The sequence below is a fragment of the Triticum aestivum genome, chromosome 5D (genome assembly GCF_018294505.1).
Source record: "Triticum aestivum cultivar Chinese Spring chromosome 5D, IWGSC CS RefSeq v2.1, whole genome shotgun sequence".
In the NCBI taxonomy this organism is placed as follows: Eukaryota; Viridiplantae; Streptophyta; class Magnoliopsida; order Poales; family Poaceae; genus Triticum; species Triticum aestivum.
The window spans coordinates 438281752-438303373 of NC_057808.1; the positions used below are offsets into that span (position 1 = coordinate 438281752).

General features: G+C 46.4%; 2 protein-coding genes and 1 long non-coding RNA gene across 3 annotated transcripts; all 3 read right to left on the reverse strand.

The window, feature by feature from the left end:
• Positions 1-699: 699 nt before the first annotated feature.
• On the reverse strand, positions 700-1780 carry LOC123125349 (uncharacterized). Its single transcript, XR_006461384.1, has 3 exons — positions 1606-1780; positions 968-1292; positions 700-876 (listed from the first exon to the last, which is right to left on the reverse strand). It is a non-coding gene; the product is annotated as an uncharacterized lncRNA (long non-coding RNA).
• A 10129-nt stretch (positions 1781-11909) lies between these two features.
• On the reverse strand, positions 11910-15445 carry LOC123122501 (uncharacterized). Its single transcript, XM_044542699.1, has 7 exons — positions 15167-15445; positions 14945-15077; positions 13577-13680; positions 13314-13485; positions 13073-13213; positions 12894-12985; positions 11910-12801 (listed from the first exon to the last, which is right to left on the reverse strand). The coding sequence occupies exons 1-7, from the start codon at positions 15427-15429 to the stop codon at positions 12108-12110; spliced, it is 1599 nt and encodes a 532-aa protein (XP_044398634.1). The 5' UTR covers positions 15430-15445; the 3' UTR covers positions 11910-12107.
• A 2125-nt stretch (positions 15446-17570) lies between these two features.
• LOC123125350 (uncharacterized) lies at positions 17571-20948 on the reverse strand. The gene is made up of 5 exons (XM_044545866.1): positions 20634-20948; positions 19656-20555; positions 18772-18933; positions 18495-18684; positions 17571-17899 (listed from the first exon to the last, which is right to left on the reverse strand). Exons 2-5 carry the CDS (start codon positions 19923-19925, stop codon positions 17877-17879), a joined length of 645 nt encoding a protein of 214 aa, XP_044401801.1. The 5' UTR covers positions 19926-20555; positions 20634-20948; the 3' UTR covers positions 17571-17876.
• Between the last annotated feature and the right edge of the window lie 674 nt (positions 20949-21622).

The window sequence follows — 21622 nt, forward strand, 5'->3', positions numbered from 1 at the left end:
CAGATTTGTGGACGTAATGACACCATCGATGATAAGCTACATGTATTGTTTATCTCAAACATGAACTATCACATTTAATTCCTGGAACATGAGTTCATACTCTTGACTAAATGAAAAGCACAATATCAATGCCGTGGAGAATGCGCTTGAGCCCGGAGATGCCGGCCTCCATGTCCTGCCACCCGTGCTCGAGAGGTCTCGGATCTGATAGTAAATCATCTTTTAACAAACATAAATGTTTAGTCTGGCTTTTGAGGAGGAGAAGCAACGTGGTAGGAGAATATATAGACACCAGTAGCAGCTCACTTGAGACTCACAAAAGGTTGCAATACAGAACATAAACATGGTGAGGACTTGACGACTGCCAGGGTGAACCTCAAAGGCAAAAATGCTAACCAATTATCCTTCCTTACTCAAGGGTGTGCATTTTATTCCCAATTAGTGATTTGTTCTCCAACGGACAGTAGCTGCACAAGTAGCTAGTAGCTTGACAATTGGCTCATCACCTTCTTATAAGAAGGCAAATGCTCTGGTGGTCGAGAGTAATATTTATAGGCTCATAGTGACTAAACATGGGGAGGACAAACTTGGTGAGGTAATGTTCCATATACAGAATAATAAATCGTAAGAAAAAGATAGTTGTGAGTATTTAAGTGAAATCTATCAAAAGGACCAGGAAATTAATTAAAGCGACACAACTTGAAAGAGGAAGAAGAACAGTTCATCGTTTTAGAATTGTTGTTGCATACACAACTGACCCACCCACATCGTTCGCCACAAATCTAAAATTGTCCCATCCTTAGCAAAACAACCTACATGAATTACTCATATCTACCTTCGGTTGTCTTCCGGGCTACATCGCCAATGAAAATTTCCCTGTACAGAAGCACATACCAAACCAAAACAAGTTAATCAAACTCATCCAGTCCAATAGACCAAGAAAAACCTAAAAGCAGACTGAACTTACCCGGACCCGTCCCCGTCATCGGGCTCGGCAGGCACATCCCTGCCTTTCGCACCACCAGCCTCTCCCATGCACCTCCTCATGTGGATGAAGTGATCACCTTGAAGATGGGTCGCTTGAGGGGCTCGGAGCAGGTCCACCGTGCACGTGCCCCTCTCCTCCCACGGCTTCATCGCGGCAAGGGCTCGAGAGAAGGAGCGGCAGCCATCATCCCCTTCTCCCTCGGTAGGCAGACCCAAACCATCAACAACGGGAGGGTGCGGGGAGGCTGTGGCGTCAAGGATATACAGGAAGAATGTGGGTCCTCATAGGTTGTAAGCTCTCATGACTGGGAATCAACAGCATCAGAACATGAGCATGTCCATGATGGAACTGAATTTATCCCAAAAAAAATTCAGAACATACAGTGCAATTCGTTTTAACTTTTAACCATGCTACCTCATGAATCAACATCATCTGTACTAATCTGTAATATTCACGCAAGAGTGCATCCAAAGGAATCAATAGCATATTGATCCCAAAAAAATTTAAGAACACGCAAGATTACTAATCTATATCCACCATAGCAGTTCGTTGTGAAAGGAATATGAAGGAAGGAAGGATGGAAGAGGGATGAAGGGAGGAGTAAGGAGGGAGGTTACCTAGCTATGGTGGGAGGCGCAGCTCCAGAAGGCCGGCGTGGAGAGGCTGTTGGGCGGGCCGAGTCCTACTCGAGGGCGGGCGGAGATGGGCGGAGCAGCCCCGGGACGGTGGAGAGGATCTTTTGATGGGAGAGCTCCAATAATAGGTTGGTGGACGAGGGACTCCGGCGGCATGGGCTCGACGCGTCATTTTCATGGAGTAGCTAAAATCTGGGGGATATTGCCATAACCCAACAATCCGTAGAAATGTGGAACGACGGTTAGGGATCAATATAATGTAATACATTCATTGTAAAAGAGAAAAGCAACACGCTTAGAAGTTGGCTCGTAGTTTAGTTTCTTTACAAATTAACTTAGGAGAGTGATCTGCGCATTTGTGTGGCAAGAAAGTATTGTTTTATTTACTGCGACAATTAATATGGATCGGATGGAGTATCAAATTTGGTGTTTTCAAGACATTCGATGCAAATTTAAAATTATATCAGAGTTTGGTCTTAGCTTAGATGATGTGAAAACTCAGTTGGCATTGTTTTCCGTCCAGTTATTTGTCCTTGGTAAATCAATAGCTTTTTAGAATTTTTGGGTTAGTTATAAATAACTATTGCTTGTAGTTGTACCGATTTATTTTATTTTGCACATCCACCCGCCTCACCATTGTATGAATAATTTTGCTTCCATGTGTGTTCATCTTACATACATGTAACACTTCGCCATCTAAGATAATTTAACTACCTGTGTATATATGTCTATAAAAAGAACTATGCTTCTCTACACCCACCCTCACTACTGGAATTTGCTTGTACGCCGGGTGCAAGACTCTTTGCCGAGAGCCAAATCTCGGGCACTCGGCAACCTTACGTATGCTGAGAGCCACACTCGGCAACAGTGGGTTCACGGCAACTAGCCCATGTTGCCGTGAGAGGCTCCCGACGAAGAGGCTACACCCGGCAAACACTACCTACGTCGAGAGCTACACACGGCAAAGAATAGCAACGTGGCATGCTCGTTCGCACCTGACTGTGCCGTCAGTTTCTTTAGACTTTACCGAGAGCCGAATATCGACGCTCGGTAAAGACTTTTGATGACTTCTATTTTCCTTTTTATTTTGGTGTGATTTTTGGCCTCTATTTTTGTGTCTGATATTTAATACCTTTTAATGACTAAAGTGTCAAAATACCATGACTTTTGATGACTTATGTTTTGGGTTAGATTTTTTCCGAATCTCAACTTCTAATTAATTAAGCACTACTCTCTCCGTTCCTTTATGTAAGGTAGTATTATTTATGCCACGGTGACCAAGGCAAGTAAATCAATTAGGCCAGATAGAAAGAGGTACTTGCAACAGGGAGAAATATTATTACCGAGCACGGCTATAAACGTAGAGAAGACCCCTAGAGAAAGGGTTAGGACCTGTACCGAGAGGGTTATCGATACATGCAGCTATTACCGAGAGTGGTAACATGGATAAGTGGGTATTCACTCGATGCTGGTCAATGCGGTAAACCGCCGGGGTCACCGGGTTCTCGGTAAATTGTAACAGTCAAAGTAAGGTGCTTTGCCAATCATGTATGAAAACTAAAGGCTGAAAACAGCAACAGGGGATGTAGGTGGTCTAGGGTTTGGGCCTTTACCGAGAGCCACCCTCGGTAAAGGCCATTTACCGAGAGTAAAGCATAGTGTTACCGAGGGTCGCTCTCGGGAAAGGTCCTAAACCTAGATCTAGGTTTAGGACTGACCTGTGAGGGGATGGCCTCAGATTGGTCCGTTGCCTCGCACTGACCTATAGTAACACGTACAAGCAGGTATTCACCGTGCCCTACACCCTCTCGGTGCCGGTCAACGCCGTAGACCGCCGGGGCCACCGGATTACCTCTCGGCCGGGAAGCCACATGAGGGGGGTTCGACAGCCGCCCTAACATGCGTGTGGCCTGGGAATACGTACGAAAGGGTGGTGTGGTGTCTGAATAACCAGTGCACAACACTGACATGGCAGATGCCTCACGTACCGGACACACGGGCGGGAACGTCGATCACTGGACGCGTGTCGTCCCCCAGATCGAGCCGACGGTGGGCGATCATGTGAGGGGATGGTCCCAACTTGGTCCGATGCCTCGCACTGACTTGTAGTAACACCGACAAGCAGGTATTCACCAAGCCCTACCCCCTCTCGTTGCCGGTCAATGCCGTAAACTGCCCGGGCCACCGCATCGGCACACGGCCAGAACACCCCCTTCTCGATAAAGTGTAACAGTCAAAGTAAGGTGCTTTGCCAATCATGTATGAAAACTAAAGGCTGAAAACAACAACAGGGGATGTAGGTGGTATAGGGTTTGGGCCTTTACAGAGAGCCACCCTCGGTAAAGGCCATTTACCGAGAGCAGCTCTCGGTAAAGTATAGTGTTACCGAGGGTCGCTCTCGGTAAAGGTCAGACTAAGAAAGCACACTCTCAACCAATCACACGAAGTCACATGGATCGATGACGTGGCGGCCTTCCTTTACCTCGCCGGTTCCTTTCCCTCTCTCTCCTTATCTCCTCCCTCTCAATCACAGCCACGAACACCTCCTCTCCTCTCTTTCTTCTCTATCTTCTCACACCATGCACATCTCGCTGTCCACCACCGGCCGCCGGAGAAGAGCGGAAGACCGGCGACTTGGGCGGCGCCCTGTGTAGGCATGTTGTTCAGCCAGCCGCTCGCGACGCTGGCCAAGTTCAACCTCGAGCATGGCACCCGGACATCTACGGCATCTCGGAGATTGACGGCTTCAACTTGCTATGCGGCTCGCCGGCGTGATGCGTGTGCGTTGTCCGGCGTTGTACGTACGTGTGTTGTGTTGGCATGTTGATGCATGCATGCTTGTGTACGTCGTCTTGAGCCCCGCCCCTACCGCAAGCGCGACGAGCTCCGGTCATGAGCGTCGCCGGCGGTGTCTTTTTTCTGTAAAAAAAGCTTGGGTCTGTCTAGGACACATTAAGCTGATGTTCACTTTATTTGTGGTCTATTTTTTATCCTAGTTTTTTTATTTTTTGTTGCTATATTATATACTTGTAGGAGCTTAGATGTGATATCCTTAAAAAACATCTAGATGTGAATTAGACAAACTGAAAAAGCTTTACCAAGTGCACCACTCGGACAAACATTTGTGACACCTGGCAAACTGACTTCTCCGTTAGTAGCATAGATTAAAATAGCCGTTATAGCTGCGCTATAGCTGCCCGGGAGCCTCGCCGCTACGCTATGGCTGCTGCCGCGATATCCCCCACAAATCCCTCTAAATGGCTCAACAATGAGCAAAACCCTATAGAAATAATCTCTTCCACCAGAAAAATTTCCGCTATTTGCCGTGATTGCCCGCTATGGCGGCCGCTATAGCTGCTGGGAGAGGCCGCCGCGAAATCATTTCTCCCACGATTTTAATCTATGGTTAGTAGCCACGTGTCGACTTTCTACTGGACAACTTTGCCGAGATCCGCTCTCGGCAAAGCCCGCCTCGGCCTTTACAGTTGGGCCCACCTGTCAGGCTGTCGTTTTCGTCGGACGTCCGTGAGGCACTTTATTTTGCCGAGTTGCTCTGTTTGGCACTCGGTAAAGTCTTTGCCGAGTGCCCGACATTTGGCTCTCGGCAAACTCCTGTTTGCCTGAGAGTTGTACGCCGAGTGGCTTTTGCCGAGTGTAGCTCTCGGCAAAGCCTTTGCCTGCCGGCGGGATTTGGCCCTTTGCCGAGTGTTTGTGGCACCCGGCGTATGTGCTGATCCCAGTAGTGCCTGGAAAAGTTTACGGATTTTGATGAAGATTAAAGATGGAGATTAGAAGGCACCCCTTCAATCAAAAAGGATAATATAGTTCTTTGTATCAAAAAAAAGGATAATACATTTGATCTGCTGGCTAATATGGTGATAGTCTTTTTAAGTAACTAAGATTCATGCAAACTTTTATGTTAGGACATTTTCTCTTATAGCTTGTTATATTTCTCATGTAAATATATAGTATCCCATGTGATTGTACATGTGAATTGACTTTTTTTTTAGAAAAGGAGGATGACCCCCAGCCTCTGCATCTGGGCGATGCATACGGCCACTTTATTAATTATTCTCACAAGACCTTACAAAGTAATACAACAGTAAGACTAAAGCCGCCGTCTAATCATCTCTATCCAGCTGATGAAGGGGCGCAGATAGCCTGGGCCTAATACCAAACAGACATCGCTGCCAAACCTAACATCTAAGACCTGAGAACCCATCCAGGACGCCTGCCGGGCATGGGTCTCACCGGTCCGGCGTGCACTCAGATGCCGCCGCCGCCAACTGCCACCGCTCCATCTTCAGAACTGTCTTGATGCATCAACCTTGCTCGGTCTAGCTAACGTCGACGCCACCACGGCGCCAAACGGCACCTCCTCCCTGCGCGCAAACAGCTGAGCACGTCGCGGTCGCCACTGATACACCTCAGCGCCATGCTGCCAGGTATCACCAGCCGACACAGCTTGAAGTCCTTGGAAGATCTGTCGTGCGTAGCACCTGCCGACCAGGCATGACAAGGAATTGACTTACTACGGTTGGCACGATGTGTTGCTTCTAACCTTTATTCTCGGATCCAAAGCATTGTATTGTGCTAGCACATAAAGCACATTGGCATTGGTGCCCTAATTCTTTCTATCAAGTGACATGCGTTCAAAGTAACGATTCTTACATGGTTTGATTTTTTAAATGGACTACTTCATTCCACCTATACAGACTCTAATAGTAACCAGTCATCTTTCTATATGAATTAGCTTGTCGGCGTTTTCATCATGTTTTCATGTGGCCACTTGAGAAAAACGAGAACACGTTAGATGCTAGAGAGCATGGAGCGGCTTTAACCACACAAAACCGCCAAAAACCTCAAGCGATAGACACAAAACCCATAAAACTGGCATGCGACCAAACTGGCTACCGCATTGCCCCATGGACGTGCCATCTTCAACTTGCTTTCCTATGGTCGTGTTAATTAGCCACCTGGCTTGACCAACCATTATCAATTTGCACCGACCAGTTTGAATGAACCTAGCCTCTCAATATTAAAGTGGTCGATGGGGTTGGCGGTGCTCTCAATGCTAGCATTGCCGCTGCTTCTTTACTAGGATTTCAAGGAAGGTTGCATGCATAGCACATGTATACACGCATGGGATTATAAAAGTGGGACTAATAATTAATTAAATTCGCCTGATACTTAAGGAGGGAGAAAACATAATCGAGCACGAAGAGGGAGACCACATAATCGAGCTCGAGGAGGGACAGAACATACTCGAGATGGAGAAGGCAGTGCACTACATATACTTGGTGGATCCAATATATATCCACTTAGCGGTGTGTCATGGGATCGATGGGCAATAGGGATGAAAAGTCCGAGCACTGTGAATCATTTTGCATGGAGAAGTTTCAACAAAACGGGTCAAGACAGAGCTGCATTGACAAGATTGAATAATGCATTTTTTGTATATAAAATTCTCAGAGATCGAGCAAACTTTAACACAATTAGTTTGATCAAGATGTATGAGAGACCGAAGAATAGTTTGCATTCTATTAGGCAAGCATTTGGAAGCAAGTTTAATATTGCAAATTTGATGTGAGATCGGTCTGTAGTTATCTGGGTCCGTCTCCCCTAAATGTTTTGGGATCAACACGATGAAGGCTTTATTAATTAGGTGTAGATCAACCTTTTAGGTGAAGAAATCTATCACAAGAGAAAGAAGATGTGAATGCTCCAAATGCCAATTGGCCTTGAAGAAAACCGGGCCGAAACTATCAGGCCCGGGCTTGCGTTGTCGTCGATGTTGTCCCAGGCCCTTCTTAACTCGGTTATAGTACCAAGGAGAGACAAGGGAAGCAGCTTGAGTCAAGGAGATCGAGGACATTGGAAAGAGCTCGAGTCATGGGTTCCAATGGGAGTTTTGTAGTAGCTACGAAGAATAGTCTACTTCCCCACATGTGAAGAAATCGAGGAGCTGTTGTAGTTTGGCAATTTAATCTGGTTCTTACGCAGTCTAGTAGAGGCACAAACATAGTTGAGGTTGGAAGAGCCACTAAAGACAACGTCGGCGCCCGCACCGCAACCAAAAAATCGAGCCATGTCTAGGGTTCACCGTGGGGGTGCGTGCGAGGGTGGGAGGTCGCTGCAGAGGCGGGAAATACATAGAGGAGACCGCTGTGATACCAGGTTGGTGATCAGCCCGATGATTAATAGTGGAGGCAGACAAAATCGGAGGCCGTTTCAAGGTGACTAGCGACTGATGTGCGCCTTGTCGCTCATTTTTTCACAGATGAAGTGTTTCTTTGCCTTGCTTCTATTGTGGATGTTTGGGTTGTTTGTTCTTTGGTTGTTTGGAGTCATTTGTTCAATTATGAGTGAGCAGCAAGAACGAAAAGCCTACCGAGACACTCCCTTATTAGTGGCCGGCGAACGACCGAGCGAATTCCTCCTCTGACAGAGAAAGACTACGAATATAATCTCGAGCAATGGTGAGATAGTATCCGGCTGAGTCGGCTCCCATGTCGTCGAAACCATGCTCCCCCAGCTGAGCACCCCTACAACACCACCAGGGAGAAAGGAACAAAATTACAACCCCTCAAGCTAATCCTAGGACCTCCTGTATGACGCTCTATATATGTGTCAAAATGTTGCTATGATGCACAAGGCACTCGCTATGTGGGCTAGCCCGTTAGGTGCTCATAGATTTCCTACTGCTGTCAATTGGTGTTGTAGCGTTTTTTCCTGGTTTCATTCGTTTGACGATTTTTTCCTGGTTTCTTCGATCAATCTTTAAGGAGAATAATCTATCATACGAGAAAGAAGATGAGAATGCACCAAATTCCGATTGGCGGAAACCATCTCAACTCCGTTATAGTACTAGGAGAGACAAGGGGGTGGCTTGAGTCGAGGAGATGGAGGAGTTAGATAGCATCGAAGAAAGATTGAATTTGAAAAAGCTCGAGTCATGGCTTTTCCAACGGGAGTTTTGTAGCAGTTATGAAGAATAGTCTGCTTCCCCCCATGTGAAGAAACCGAGAAACTGTTCTAGTCTAGCGATTTAATCTAGCTCGGCCTTGTACAATGGGAGGTGCTTAGGGGAGGTGTTTAGAGAAATAAAACCGGCTTTTCTTAAGCACCGGTGCTTATTTATACAGGGTAGACGCTTAACTAAGCGTCTCTTCTGTAGAAATAGGCACCGCAGTACAGCTCTGAAGATGGATTGGTGGCAGGTGGCTGCGGCGGCCTCATACCCGGCAGGCGTCCTGGTTGAGGAGCACGTCGGACTGGTGGGTGCCCATACCCGGCAGGCGTCCTGGTTGGGACCTCAGGTCTTAGATGTTAGGTTTGGCTGCGAGGTCTGTTTGGTATTAGGCCCAGACTATCAGCATCCCTTCATTAATTGGATAGGAGTAGCGACACTTTTGTTGCCTAGACGGTGGCTTCGGTCTTACTGTTGTATGACTTTGTAAGCTCTTGTGTGAGTTATTTACCCAAAACCACCACACTTGGGGCTAGGGTAACCGGTCGGTACCACATTTGAGCCATGTCATAAAAAACCACCAACTCTGGGACTAATCGGTACCGCGGAGCACTGACTGGCCGATTTAGCCGCGGAAACAGCAAAACCGACAGGTCGGACCCACCTGTCGGGCTGACGTGGCGTGCCTGTGTGGATAATTCGCTGAGGTGGCACAAGGCCCCACCTGTCGGGCTCTCTCTTCTTCCCCTCTCTCCCTCCAGTACACCAACCCCCACCACTGTTTAATCCCGCACCGCCACCGGAGCCCAACCCCGGTGAGATACACCACCACCGGCGAGCTGCCTAGCCGCCCCAGCCACCTAAAATCCATGTTGAGCCGCCGCGCTGGACCTCGTACCTCCATGACTAGATGTCTCCCTGGACGAACGCATGCGTGCGCTGCATCGGGCATTGAGGGCGGCGCGAGCTGGCGGCAAACCAGAAGCATCGGGCCGCCCCCTAGGCTTCTCCTACACGGGAGATCCTGCTCGGGCTCAGGCTAATGGAGGCGGTTGCAGCGTCGGGCCTCGTGGTCGCAATGATGAAGCACGCGTCGACGGCGCTGGAGCTACTGTGCCGGGCTGCCGGCGGCGGTGCGCAGGGAGGCCCTGGCCGCGCGCCGTGGAGGGCATGTCCGTCCGCGGCCGCGAGTCCGCCATCGACGTCCCCAGAGAAGACCACCATGGGCGTCGACCGAGTTTCTCCTTACCGCAGCTGCCTCGCGCGCCCGTTCCCAGTGCGCCGCCGCATGGCCTCGCCTGGTGATGGCGCCGGTGAAGACACGCACATAGCGTGTTTGTTGAAATGCCCATGAGAAAACTGAAGAGAGGAATAAAAAGAAAATGTGAAAAAAGATAAACACTCTAGTCATTGACGGGTGGGGCCCTCGTCCAACTCAACAAATTGTCCACGCAAGCACGCCACGTCGACCCGACAGGTGGGCCCGACCTGTCGGATTCGCTGTTTCCGCGGCTAAAACGGCCCGTCAGTGCTCCGCGTTACCAATTAGTCCCAGAGTTGGTGGTTTTTTGTGACATGGCTCAAATGTGGTACCGACCGGTTACCCTAGCCCCAAGTGTGGTGGTTTTGGGTAAATAACTCCTCTTGTGTGAATAATTAATAAAGTGGATGCATGCATCGTCCAGATGCAGAGGTCGGGGGTCCTCCTCCATTTCTAAAAAAAAAAGATGTGATGCAACAAACAATAAATAATACAGTATTATATATAAGTGTAAAAACTATATTGAATAGAATATCACATTTATCGATGATTGATTCTTTGGCCATCTTACGATCCATAGCGAAGTCGTGAAGAACAACAGAGAGATGAGTGGTGACCGAAGAGATCTCACTCGAGACAACAAAAACACAATGGTTTTACCTAGGTTTAGGCTCTTGAATGAGTAATAGTCCTACATCCCACAAATAGATCTAAATTGACGAGTGGGGACTTACAAGGTGTAGATTGGATCGGTACAAATCTAGGTCACACGAGTGTAGTTCCGTAGGAGATGATATTTGGTGCGAGCTATCGAGGCCTTTAACAAGCTTCAGAGAGTGACGTGGTGTAGAATAGATATGTAGAAAGCTTATCAGAATTAAATACTAATATTCTAATATGTATGTTGTCAAATGTACTCTCCACTAATGAATGGTTAGGATTAAACACTAATCTTCCCTTATATTGAATAAGTTGTGGAAAATTAATTAAATTTATTCAAACTATTTTTGTCTCAAATGGAGAAGTTGGATAATGGCTACGGATGAGCCCAAGATACGTATGAGATCTTTGTAAATTTCCATATACAAGGATGAAGATGTGTTGTGCAAGTTCAAGGAGTTGTGTAGGACGAGACTTTCTTGCAAGTAGAGATGTTCAACTTTAGAAACCCATTTGTGGGTTCAACATGCATCTCAGAGTTGGTACTTTTGACTTGTTGAGATAGTTGAAGGGTTCGGCTTTATAAAAAGACAAAGAAAAAGCTTGTGTACGCAAAAATTAAGTGGCGCTCAGTGGCCGATGGCATAATACTGTGTGGAAATAACATTCCAATGCTAGAATCTATAACAGCATCACTAAATATACAGTTTTTTCTGATGAAGTACTTAGGAGAAAGAGCATATAGATCTTTAAAATTAAAATCTGCAGAGATATATCGAAGTTGCTAACTGGATTAAGCCGGGCGTATGCCAAGAGTCTGAACACATCAATATATTCCGCATCAATATATGTATGCTAAGGGTTTGAACGCATCAATATATGTTTGTTTTTAGTCATTTTAACTATGCATTTCTTACAATAAAATCCACTACTAGCAGGTCGCAAGTCGCACACAACTTGACACACAAAATGAATAATGGAAACAAAACAATAGAGACAAGATGAATGAGCAAATAACACCATTCAAAAAAAGAGAGCAAATAACGTTCGCGAGAGCGAGACAAGAAGCCGGGATCCCTCATCCCAATTCCCAGGTATGATCAACACTACGGGACTAGTTTCATCGTGTACAACACACAGGCAGCAACGGCCCAGCTCCGGCCTCCGGATGTTCGCCTTGGTTACAACAGAGTACAAGACAAAGAACTGGGGATGGAGCTCAACAAGAGTCGGGATCTTGTACTAGTCATCGTACAGCAGGCAAAATGTTCAAATTAAGAACGCATGGCAAACGTTGAAATCAGCTATATGCCTATATATGCAGAAGCATGTGATGTTTCTTCAGAGATAAAGGTGTTCGCAGGTAGTGCAGTTAACTTCCAGCACACCTGAAGATGACACAAAAGTTTCCATTTCACAAGTTCAGATAGCCTATATACCTGGGAGCAACACAAATGTAATAATAGTTTGGGGCAAGCCAGCACTTGCAAAGCCAAACGCACGAGACAAGTACTATATATAACTTAGGAGTATGTAGTTCTGGCATTGTATAGGCGCAGCAAAGGATTCAACATCATGATTCCACTGCGCGAGCTAAGGGAGCTTCCCCCCGGATGACCTCAGCGCCTCGAAGCGCGCCGTCAGGGTCTCAAAGTCCAGGGGCATGTTCGGATGAACGCAGGAGCCGGGGTTCGCCTTCGGCGGCTCAGGGAAGTCATCATCGTCGTCTTCTACTTCCTTCTCTTCGTGGTGACCGTTTCCTGGGTAACGTTCCTTCCGTGGAGGCCGCCTCTCAAGGGAGGACTGTATCTCGGCGTCGCTGCCGTCCTCCGCCTCCGAATCATCAAACTTTATCTCCGAGTGCACCTTGCTAGCAGCACGGCTGTTCCTTCTGCGCGTCCTGCCAGTACCCAGATCCTGAAGCAGGTCTGAGTCTTTATCTTCCATGTGGTTCGACCCGCTTAACCTCCTCCCTGTGCTTCCTCGGAGCCTCATTTCGTCGAAGGTGGATGCATTCTCTTTCCTGGAGGTTCTGCTTGAGTTGCTCATCATCGATTGGCGCCTGCTAGAATGAGTGGACTCGTGAAGAGTGGTCTTCCAGTCCTCGTCATCGTCATCGTCTTCGTCGGACGAATGGGCGTTCTGGTTGGCAAGGCTGGCTGCAGCCTTAGCGGCAGACGCTGCTTGCGCAGCAGACTCTGCAGCTGCTCGAGCAGCTGAAGCTGCATCCTTGAATTGCATGGCACCCCCAACATGATTATCATCATACTCATCAGCGTATCCAGAACTGCAAATGAGAATAAAAAGGGATGGGTGAGGGACCAATGTTATACAGATTTGCATCATTTGAATTGTTATGCAGAGAAAGGAGTTAGAAACCTGTAATTAGATGGAGTGGGTTGCACAAAATTTGCTGATAGCGTAGTCTTCACAGGCATTTTCGAAGCTTCACCAAATGAACTAGGTCCTTGCTGCTCAGAAGTCAAAAGCCCTATTAGTTCAAGACTATAAAGCATGTGAAATAAAAGAATGTGCATTACAGTTGTAGTAGTACATACAATCAGCTCTTCAGCAGGTTTAAGAAGATCCTGCTCAGCCTCGCTCGGGTCCCAATCGATTTGATGCTCCTTTGCTATATCCTTGAGAACTTTCAGCTTAGTTTGCCCGGACGGCTTATTGACTGACAGCTTCTCAATTAGCTTCAGAAGGACATCATCGATTTCAGTAGTGAGCAGAAAATACATGCAGTAGTGACAACGAATGACTTTGCAGGAGAGAAAAAAAGAAACACACACTTACAAGGTTATTAACACCAGCATTTGGGCGCAGGTCAACTGCAGCAGCAACGAAATCTTTCCCATACTTCTTTTCAAAAAGGTCCCGCATGCGAGTGAGTTCAGGGAGTTCAGAGCACCTTGGGGCTGCAAATATCAAACTGCAGATACCTTCTTTCAGGTCTGCTGGGCATTCCCTGAAGAAAAGGTTGGCCAGTAGCAAGTTTAGGTCCTGGTTTTCAGAACAAACAATTCTGAAAGCAAGGAAATGTTGCAAGATACACATACTTCTGCTTGGCAATGATGGGAAGCCGTGTAACAATCAGTTCGCAGAAAAGTTCAATAATCTCATTTGCCGCCATAGTGTTTTGTTCTCTAATTACATGCTCAACCTGAAATAGACCAAATAACTTGATTTGAGATATGTTCAACAGCGTTTTCCTCATTGTTCGGTACATGTGCATATCCTTTTCTTAAATACATAACATACCCATACTCTAATTTACAAAGGTGCTGGGGGAAATAATTCAATGTGGGATTAGACTCAAGTGTAACAACAACCTATTCTCTTTCGAGGAAAAATGTAACAACAGCCTGATTTGTCACAAATTAACTATAGTCAAAAGTCAAAACCCACAATATGGTTGGGTATAAATGAAAAATCTTGCTATGTTTAAGAAATTAAAGCATAGTTAAGAAGTTCCCTTATCTCAAATCTCTGTAATCTCTATCCCATCAAAGCTTCTATATCTGACTAATCAGTGTTCTTTCAGAGAAACTTTATGTCAGAAACTGGTTCCCTAATTTTGTCCCCTTTTCTTGCTATTGCTGCGCTAGAGATCTTGAGACTCACAGTGGGTGAAGCACTAGAAAGATAACTCAAAGCTCCAATGCCTACATGAGACAGCCCAATCTCTACGACTAACTAATGCAGGTCGCATACAAAACAAACCAAAGAACAGAATTGAGCATTTGTGAGACGTAAATGTATGTACCCTGATGCACCTCGGTTTGATGTACAGTATACATATCCTTTTCTCAAATGTATAGCATGCACGTATGCAATATTACTAAGAATGTTAAAAAGGGTAAGTAGTCAGAAGGAAATGTGTAATTTAATGTTGGATTTTAGACTGGGGTGTGACGGCACTGACCTGCCTGATTTGTACAGGAATGAACTGGAGTCAAAACCCAGTAAACATGGTTGGGTATAAATAGAAAGCCTTGAATCGTGTAGGACATTAAATCATTAATTAATTGATAATAAAGAAGTTTCCTTATCTCGAATGTATATATATAGGTAGTAGAGCAAAAGAGGAAACGCTAGATTTAAGGAAGTTATAATCTCTTCTGCATCAATCAGAAAGTGTTTGTATATGTCTGAAATCTGTTTCCCGATTGTGTCCGTCCGAATGAGCAGGGCCATTCCTGCCATGAACGCGGTAGCGATATCTGGATTCACCGCCGGTCCCGGGATCGAGCAGAGAATGGCACCCGGAAGGCCCGGCCCATGCGTAAGCTAAACGGAACGGCGACCCCGATCTGTCCGGCCAACTGACGCAACGACGACGCGAACGGAAACAGAGCAATCGATACATGCATGTATGTTAACCGGGAGAAGGTGCGGCGTTGGTGTGTTGGGAAGGCAAGAGTTACCCTGATGCGGGCGGTGTCCTCGCGGCCGTCGCGGAGCAGCGCGGCGACGTCCCCGCGCATCTTGCGCACCTGCGCCTCGCGGCGGTTCCGCAGCAGCTTCATCCGCGCCGCCGCCATCCGCGCCTCCGTCTTGCTGCGAACCAACCAACGTCGGTTAGTTCCCACCGGTGATGCACGCGAGGAAACAAAGAAACAAACAGGACGCGGGCGGGGGAGGCTGACCACTTGGATGCGCTGAAGGAGCCGCGGAGGCGCGCGGCGGCGAGGAGGGAGCCGGCCAGCCGCCGCAGCGCGCGCACGGGGGACCTGGACTCGCCGCCCGTGGGCATCATCATCTTCCTCTTCCTCCTCCCCGGCCGGCCTCTCTCTCTCTCTGGCTCGTCGCCGCCGCCGGAGGTGAGAGGCTGGGAGGGGAGGCGGCGTGGTGTGCGCGCGCCCTCTGTGGTGTGTGCTGTGTGTTGGGGACTTGGGGTGGAGCTGGGCATGGGCTGGGGGGTTTGGCAACACCTTGTTGGGGGCCTTGCGTCGGTCGGTCCGGTCGGTGGTGGTGCGGCTCTGTCTCCAACGGTCGGATTTGACCTGACCCGTCGGAGGCGGAGATGCTCCTCGACGAGGCGAAGCGGGCCCGCGCCGCGCTTTGCCGTCTTGTCCGGGAGTGGTGCGGGCTCACGCGTGGGGCCGCGCTGTCGGCGGGGGAGCGTTTCATTCCCGTTGGGGGGTCGCTGGGTGTGCACCGTGGACGTGGAGGACGATCGCTCTATCTACGAGCCGGACGGTGGCCCCACCGGTCATGGAGGCAGCAACTAGCCCGGCCCCGCCGTTCCAGACAGCTTTTTTTTGTTGAGGAAACTGTAATTTTTATTTTATTTTTGCGGGGGAAGGAAACTGTAAATCATGAAGGCTTTCGTCACAGGCCCAAAGAGGCATCATAAGAAGATGCTCTCCTCGTAGGTAGATCATTTTCAGTGGAGGTTCTGAATAAAACATCTCAGTTATGTACTCATGCAGCCGATCAAACACAATCGGAACAAGAAGCAGCATGCGTGCTCAGCAAGTGCGGCCAACCAAACATAGGCAGGGAACTTAAACAAAGGAAAAAGTCCATTTTAAACCCTAAACTCGTAGAGGTTTGGCGAAATGAACCCTTAAGTTGAAATCCCGGTCGATTGCACCCTGAACTATGCAATCCCGGTCTAAATCGAATCTTGACATGGTTTGATACATAAAAACGCTGACGTGGCAGGGATTTGTCTGGCTCGCGGGCCAAGCAGCAGCGATGTTGACCACAGCGCGCACTGGGCCGGCCCATCATACTCTTTTTTCTTTACGTTTTTCTGCAAAACCATGACGTTTCGAACCCAGCACCTCACAGGCAATGTACGAGCGCGCTAACCATCCAGGAAAACATCCGCTTCGTGATAGTTTATTCTTTCATTCTATTTTTAATAACGATCATTTTTTTGTGCTAGATTCCAGCTTGTTTGCTTTCTTGTGCCATTTTTCTTCTTTTTTCAATTTCGTGAACTTTTCTCGAGTTTATGAATTTTTTTCGTTTCTGTGAACTTTTTTCCGAATCTTTTGAATTCATGAACTTTTTCAAATTCAATGAACTTGTTTTCAAAATAATGAAAATTTTCTAAATTTGATGAACTTTTCAAGTTGACTAACTTTTCAATGAATTTGTATTTTTTTGCCTGTTAAAATGTCTTTTTTCTGTTACACTGCTAAAAAAAGGTGTGCACATAAGATGTTTTGAACTTGCAACCTCCCCTTTTTGGTGCAAAAACTGTCCTTACCAACCACGCCACCTCACCTCTTGTGAATAATTTATTCCAATTTCTTAGCTTTTTTTTCGTTTTTATCTAATGCGTGAAACTTTTTACATAACTCGTGGACTTTTTTTGAATCCGTGGACTTTTTTCAAATCCACGAACTCTTTTCATTTTTACAACTTCTTTCAAAATTCCGAGAACTTTTCTTTTGAAAATTTGTGAACTTCTTTTGAAAAAATTTGAATTTATTTCTAAATCCGTGAAATTTTTATAAAAAAATTGCGGCCTTTTTTTCCTTTTGAAAAATTGGTTCACGAGGTTTTTTTCCTTTGGTATTCCCTACTAAGATGTCCACGAATTTAACAAAAAGTTAAAAACGAAAAATATAAATAAAAAGAACAGAGAAAGAAAGAAGAAAAAGAAGAAACAGGGATAATGTGAACAATGATGTGCTGTCCAGGTGGTTACTTCCGTCGACTAACAGCAGCAGGTCGTGGGTTCTAGTCACCCTACGTGCTCTTTTTTTGCAGTTTTAAAGAATAAAAAAAACTGCGCGTTTTAAAAGAAGGAAAAAGAAAACTAAAGCGGGCCGGCCCAATGGGGAACAGTGCGGCGAAATGGCACCAATCCCGGCCATCCTGTGACACGTCGTTGATCCTGGTTTGCCAAACGACTCCTGGGTTCAGTTTAGACCGGGATTGCATAGTTCAGGGTGCAATCGACCAAGATTTTGACTTGAGGGTTTGTTTCGCCGAACCTCTACGAATTCAGGGCTTAAAATAGACTTTTTCCCTTAAACAAACCCCCCACCACGAGAACCCAATAAAAACAGTCTTCCAGGAGCGATGGAACAAGATACGCAACATTTTAACATAATAAGTTGTACCAGAAACGACTAAACAAAACGTAGGACTTCAGCAGCTTGATCAGTTCAGGCCTGACACTGACTTTGTTCATGAAACGAGCAAGAGCGATGCGGGGACGGGTTTAAGCCTTTCCAACAGCATCCAGGCGAGGCACATGACATACTGAACTGGACGTGATGGGCAGGCGCACCATCTCGGTTCATAAAACGCAGGAAGTACCACCTTATCAGTGTAACATTCAGGGACATGGCAGTCTCTGAGTAGAGAAGCGATGATAGTCGATGATCTGAACTGCTACTCGTGCTGAAAACTGAAGCCTGCGGGAACAACAGAAACACGATGAGCACATGAAAGCCCGGGCTAAATAGAATTGAACCAGCATACAACATGAAGCCGTTCAAAAGATATAACTTATCATTCCACAATTTCTCTGGATCTCAAAGCAACTACAGAGCACCAAGTTCAATTATCTCATTACCAAGACAAGGTGAAAACCTCAATAAAGTATCCCTGCATTCAGCGACCTGTTGGGTTTTAATAATAAATCAGGCATTATCCTCCTACTTAACAGCATAGGCATGCACCTGTAGTTGTTGCCCCAGGGGATGCAGTCACCATGTATACTGTTAGGTGCTGATCACCAGCAGCCTAAACAACCGATTAAGATGCGAAAGACAAGTGATGTAGAAATGGTGCATGCATTTCTGCTTTGGCCTAGGTTTACATTTCCATTGAAATATATAGGTGGGTCTTTTTCATTTCTAACCTACACCAAATGGTTGAACATCTAGTTTTCCAAATATAAGTACTAGTCTGTGATTTACTTTCCTAGAATAATAATACAGTTTTCCAACTGTCACACATGCAGACTACATAAACAATATAACAGTAAAATGTGGTAGTAATACTTACGTTCACGAGCGTCCTCCTTCTCTTCAATGTTTATTAGTTCCAAATGTACTCCATGATAAGCAAGGACCTTCAATAATTGGTGAATCCTTTTATCGTCTTTCACATGATTGATTTTGACTACCTTGAGATGTTTTGATACCAAAAATTGTTCCGCTGGGTTGTAGATCTCACTCGTTTCAATGACAAATTCCTGTCACAAACAAAATAATTAACTGAAAGGAATAAGCAGTACATGGAAATTTCAAAGATAAGGCATCATACATGAAAAAAGTTATACCTCAGAGCGACTAGCAAGTTCAAGCGTAAGCCTCTGTAGAATTGGTGAGTGCTGGAGAAAGTAAACTAGTCCACTGAAGTTAGCAGCCATACACCAGTCACCGAGCAACAATGTTTTTACCTTGCTAAACATAGGGGACCATTTTACATCATTTCTGAAGATCTGGGCGAAGTGGAAAAAAAAAAGAACGGTTGAAACTCTTAATTCAAGTATATGAATTAGTAATACTGAAATGAATACAAGCATTATAGAAAAAACTAAATTTGAGCAACTATGCACAAGCAATAAAGTGATTTATACACTGAACCAGATTTTAGAACCATATTAAATTAAGCCGCACTATTTAAGTGTCACACAAATTGACATGGCTCCCAGATTAATCTGAATCATATGCTTTTGCATAGTAGAATGTAAGTACCAAGCAGCCTTACATGCGTACTATATGTATAATGCCTTCTCATGAACAAACTATAGGGGCTATCTTCATAGAAACATGAAGGCAGCCCTTGCAGTTCAGGCATCCAGAGGGCTTGCAAAGTTGCAAACAACTTTTCCTGCCTCTTTTTTTTCTCTATTTTTTGTTTACATTGGCTCAGAACCAGTTTTGCTTAGCTTAGCTCCATTTGGTAGAGTTGTTTTGGGGTTCTGGGTTTGATGTCAAGTTGTAAGTTCTGAGCCTTCTCGGCATTCTTCTTGTAATCAAAATGGTGCATGTTCAAGAAAATTATAAAATTATGATTAAAAAGAGTGAGTTGGCGACAAATATGCAATGCACACCACAAAAAAGTTTATTATGCTCCGACTGAATAATACGCTGATGCAAAGATGAATTAAAGGAGTCAGCAAAACAAGGATATCAATAGGAAAAAAAAGCACAAGCGTACCATAGACTTGTGGGTTATCAGCTCTAAATTCGTAGCGCCTGATAAACCTTGGAGAAGCACACAATCATCTATACCATAGCACTCCACACAGGACTCGAGACCACAGTCCCCGTTAGAACTATTTCTACAATTATCTCCGCAGTAGGGTCCAGTGTTGATAAATGCCGTTACCAATGATGGCAGGCTCTCAAGCAACGGAGTCCAACCCACACAGTCGTATAGTTCCAAGATAACCAGACCTGGCGCAGAAATAACACACCGGGTTTCCATTGGGAAAAGACCTGTATCTCTGATCGCCAGATGTTTTAGAGATTTTGGGAAAACAGTCTCAATGTCGATTATACAGTCTTGAATGTCCAACACCTCCAGTAACTGACAGCCCAAAACATCAAGAGAGAAATCCTCAAACTGGACACGATAAAGAATTAACCTTGTCAAGTGCTGGGAGATAAGAGTCCCAGGAAATATCCTCAAAGGACGATAAACAGTTATTTCAAGTCGAATAACCCTCGCTTTGCATGACACAGCATAACGGAGCCACAGCTCAAAGTCTTGCTGAATCTCCTCCTCGTAGCAATCATGGCGATGATCGCCATTAAAAAGGATCTCACATTCACGCTATCGGAGAAGGCTATGGACAAAATGGCTCAGGTCCTGCCCAAACTGGTAGGTCCCAGCTTAGGCGTCGAGGCGAATGGCCGGCACGGACTTCCAGAGCGTGCGCCAGCGGGTGGCGAGCACGCACGTCTGCACGACCTGGCGCGAGGGCAGGAATGACAGCACCAGCTGGATCAGTTCGTCCGGCAGCGTGGGCGGTCCTCATCGCCGCTAGCCACAGACGCTTTCTTGCTGCACAGCCTCTCGGTCATTCCGTCGAACAGGTTGTGTCCCGCGCCGAAGCTGCCGAGGTTGGTGGACACTCAATGAGCAAACAGGCAGCAAAGATGGACAACGAACCGAAGATTCGCACCAGGTTACCTCTGGTCGCGATGGAGTGCTCCCGCTCCTCGGCGGCGGCGGGTTTGCTCTGCACTCCGGGTGGCGACGTGAGCAGAGCAATCACACCCCCTAAGCCGTCTCGGTTCTGGGTTATCTGTTGGTGGAGGAGAGGAAGGCGGCGGGTCAACGGCGAACGGAAACAGAGCGTCACCGCGCCGAATCGCCTCGCCTCCCCGGCGATCACTGTGCATTCATTTCCTCGGAAAACTCGCTCCCTTCCCTCGAGCAACGCGTAGCGTGGTGCCGGAAGACAAGACGAACACGGAGCAAGGATGTTTTTTTTTCGATCGAAGGGGCCACACGGCCCCATGAAAATGGAGTTGTTTCCCTATTAGGCATGTCGAAAACATTTCCTACAAAGGTCAGTGCTCCACAAGTTAATCATCTTCTTTTGCTAAAAAAAAAGCAAGTCTTTTGTTCTTTGATGCTACCACTGAGATGGCCATGAGGGTCGATTTTTTATTGCAGAGATATTGTGCAGCCTCGGGTCAGCGGATAAATAAGGACAAGTCCTCAATTTTCTTTAGTAAGGGATTCTCTAACAATTTAAAATGGGAAGCCAAGCAAGTATCGGATGTACAGAATGATTATCTCAGAAGTACTTGGGGCTCCCATCTGATGTGGGTAGATCGAAGGAGGGTTCATTCAAATACCTCAAAGATCGTATCTGGAAGCAAGTGCTGGGATGGATGGAGAAAGTTCTTTCTGTAGGAGGTAAAGAGGTGCTCATTAAATACGTGGCTCAAGCGATCCCTGCATATTCTATGGCTTGTTTCAAGCTTCCGCGTGGGCTGTATCAGCACATCAATGGTTTGCTGCGCAACTTATGGTGGGCATCGAAACAAAGTGAAAGGAAGACGGCTTGGGTCTCATGGGAGGTTATGTCACAACCCAAGTTCATGGGAGGGATGGGTTTCCGAGACATGGAGCATTTCAATCTGGCACTATTGGCGCGCCAAGCCTGGCGT

Coding starts and splice junctions, on each gene's coding strand:
- LOC123125350 (XM_044545866.1), bottom strand. CDS start 19,925: ATGGAAACCCGGTGTGTTATTTCTGCGCCAGGTCTGGTTATCTTGGAA. Junction 18,685..18,771: donor AACTTGCTAGTCGCTCTGAG/GTATAACTTTTT, acceptor TGTTTGTGACAG/GAATTTGTCATTGAAACGAG. Junction 17,900..18,494: donor GAAGGAGGACGCTCGTGAAC/GTAAGTATTACT, acceptor TTGTTCCCGCAG/GCTTCAGTTTTCAGCACGAG.
- LOC123122501 (XM_044542699.1), bottom strand. CDS start 15,429: ATGCCCAGCTCCACCCCAAGTCCCCAACACACAGCACACACCACAGAG. Junction 15,078..15,166: donor TCCTTCAGCGCATCCAAGTG/GTCAGCCTCCCC, acceptor GTTGGTTCGCAG/CAAGACGGAGGCGCGGATGG. Junction 12,802..12,893: donor CCCACTCCATCTAATTACAG/GTTTCTAACTCC, acceptor TCTCATTTGCAG/TTCTGGATACGCTGATGAGT.